This window comes from Plectropomus leopardus, unplaced genomic scaffold (genome assembly GCF_008729295.1).
Source record: "Plectropomus leopardus isolate mb unplaced genomic scaffold, YSFRI_Pleo_2.0 unplaced_scaffold12581, whole genome shotgun sequence".
Lineage (NCBI taxonomy): Eukaryota > Metazoa > Chordata > Actinopteri > Perciformes > Serranidae > Plectropomus > Plectropomus leopardus.
In genome coordinates this window covers 1-2,705 of record NW_024613372.1, presented here as the reverse complement: position 1 = coordinate 2,705, position 2,705 = coordinate 1, and the positions used below count along the sequence as shown (strand labels likewise).

Here is a 2,705-nt window from a genome sequence, read left to right as displayed (position 1 = left end):
ACTAAAAAAGACAAAATTTATCTAAAAACAACAACACAAAGTAAAGGAACTAAAGGAACCAAAACGAGACACAAATAGACTTCAAAGAGAAACAAAACAAAGAGGTGCATATTACCTAAAAGAAAAGAAAAACACATTCACCCCGTCTGCTGTGACGCCCCTAAATAACACCATATGTATGCACACGCCATTTTCATTATTTTATTTTTCAGAATTTTTCAAAACCTTTTGTTTTTTTTATTTCACTCCACCAATTTCGACTGTTCTGTGGAGGTCCATTACAAAAAAAATCCCAATAAAAAATTACTGGCTGTAATATAACAAAATAGAAATACTTTTGCAAGGCACTGTGGGTGTTGATGTTTATTTAAATATTTTCCAGAGTCCCCGCTCCTGCTGCCGTCTCTCCGCCTCTTCATCCCTCCTCTGCGCCTGGTGTCTGCGGCCATGTGGCAGGTCGTCCAGAGGGGCAGCGTGCAGGACTACGGGACGGTGGAGGAGTTCATCAGCACAGTTTCAGACATCGTTCCTGATCTTCTGAATGCAGATCAGAAAGCTCAGCTCCTCCTGGGACTCAGAGCGCGGGTAAAACTGCACGATATTATTGATGAGTGTTCAGAAAACATGTTTTCTGTATGGAAACGACAAATGACAGCAGTTTGGTTTCTCCCTTGCAGATGTTTAAGCTGTCAAAACAACCTGTAAAAACCTGTTATTGTGCGTTCTAGTCGTCACCGTTGACTCAGTTGGAAAAGACGTCTTACTCAAAGCTTCTAAACAATAAAAGCTAAATTGTTGTCTGACAGACAGACAGTAAAGGTGCAGCAGATAAAGAGGTTTAATATTTCTTCTGACAGAAAATGTCAGCATCACTCGCAAGGCGCTGAATGTCTCCTCTGAAAAGAGGAGAAAGATTTAAATTTTCCATCTTTAGTGGATAACACGACGTCACGTTTATTTACCCCGAGGTGAAACATTTGTTGCAGGTGGTTCTTGAATTGTGTCGGGCCGAGCAGATACAAGACACAGAAACCATCGAGATGCACCTGGAGCGGATCAAGGCCCTCGTGTCCACCTGGGCAGCACAGGTTAGCTGCGTTAACCCTTTGAAACCTGGATCCACATCAGTTTTGTTGTGCTGCGGTCATTTGCCTTTCACAAGCATTTAAACCTTTGATGCCTCAACAAACCGGTTGGATTTTTATTCATTTTTTAACATGATGGGGAAAGGCAATGAGCAAGTTGACAAGAAATGTTCAGCAAGAAATTCTCAAAAAAAAAAACAGGGGGAAAATGCTACAAATTGTATATTATTATGTTTATGTTACAGAAAATTAATGCATTTATTATTTGATTAATTTTTTTTAGCTTTTTTTCAGGTTATTTTCTTGTTTGTTTGTTTTTTTTATATATTTTTTTTACTTTTCTTTTTTTCACCTATTTTCAAGTAATTTTCTTTTTTCAGGTCATTTTCTTGTTTTTATTATTTTATTTTTTACCTTTCTTTGTTTTAAATCTATTTTCAAGTAATTTTCTTTTAATGTATTTATTCATTTTTCTTGTTTTGGCTTATTTTCAGGTGATTTATTAATTACTAAAGTTACGTCTTGTAGGCCTAACTTTTTAGTCATATCTTGATAATTTTTTGACCATTTGTTATAAGTTGCTGAGTCCCGCCTTATGTTTCTTAAGAAGAAAAATCAAGCCAATTTGTTCAGCTTTCAAAGGGTTACATGTGATATTGAGGCCACCAGTGTTTTCAAATTTTCATTTCTCTGTGTTCAAAGTGCATCTGTGTTTTTTTCTGTTGCAGCCATGCTTTGCAGAAGTTGAGTTTCCAGAATCCAACTTTGTGGATCAGGTTGAATTGTTGTTGAAAGACGCTGAAGAAAAGGAGAAGTTTTTCCAGGTTTGTAATTTTGTAATTTGTGTCTTTATGTGTTTTACATGATAGCTTTCTTTATATAACTGAAGCAATCTTGACTGTAACAGAATGTATAATGTGCCGTCGCCGTGGGGTACATGAGCATTAAAACGTGATTATTTCCTTCAGGATGTCTTTCCTACAGATTTCGGGCCTGAATATGACGGCGCTCTACAGGTGCTAATGCTGGATTTCCTGTCCAGACTGGAGAAGCTTCTTCCAGTGCCAGACATTCAGCAGGTACTGCAGCATGAATCCTCTCAGGAATCATATAAGAGAAAAAATGCTCCTTTTATCTCCAGAATTTTAAACATTTTAAAGTTTTTTCATGTTAATCATGTGATAAATGTCTGTACATGCACTGGTATACTGACAACATGAGCTGCATGTTATAAAAGAAGACCAGGAGATTACTTTAAAAAATCTGCAGATGCCTCCTGCGTTGAAAACCCGTGGACGTGATTTTCTGTCCTTTTTCTTTCTGTAATGTGGTGTTTTTTCCCTCAGACTGCCTCCATGCTCAGTGCTGTCCCATCTGCTCTGGAGGAGTGTGTGCACTCTGTTCCCGACCCACAGCACCTGAAAACTGTGCTCCAGTACCACACAACACTGGGACATTTCGACTTATCTGGTGAGTCACATGTGGGCTGCGTGCACAGTTTTATAGCTTTCATCCCGAGCTTTAATCTGGTGTCTCAATCTCAATGATTTTTCATGTCCTCAGCAGGAAAACATGCTAAACTTTGATGTAAGAACCCCATTTCTTATCTTAATAATTTGG

The 2,705-nt window shown here is 38.1% G+C and overlaps 1 protein-coding gene across 1 annotated transcript; it reads left to right on the top strand.

Moving 5' to 3' along the window:
- Positions 1 to 382: 382 nt before the first annotated feature.
- On the top strand, positions 383 to 2,555 carry LOC121963804 (TERF1-interacting nuclear factor 2-like; the record flags this gene model as incomplete). The annotated part of the gene is made up of 5 exons (XM_042514049.1): positions 383 to 585; positions 987 to 1,088; positions 1,814 to 1,909; positions 2,054 to 2,164; positions 2,432 to 2,555. Coding segments are annotated over 5 exons (636 nt in total), but the record flags the coding sequence as incomplete, so codon positions are not given.
- Positions 2,556 to 2,705: the final 150 nt, after the last annotated feature.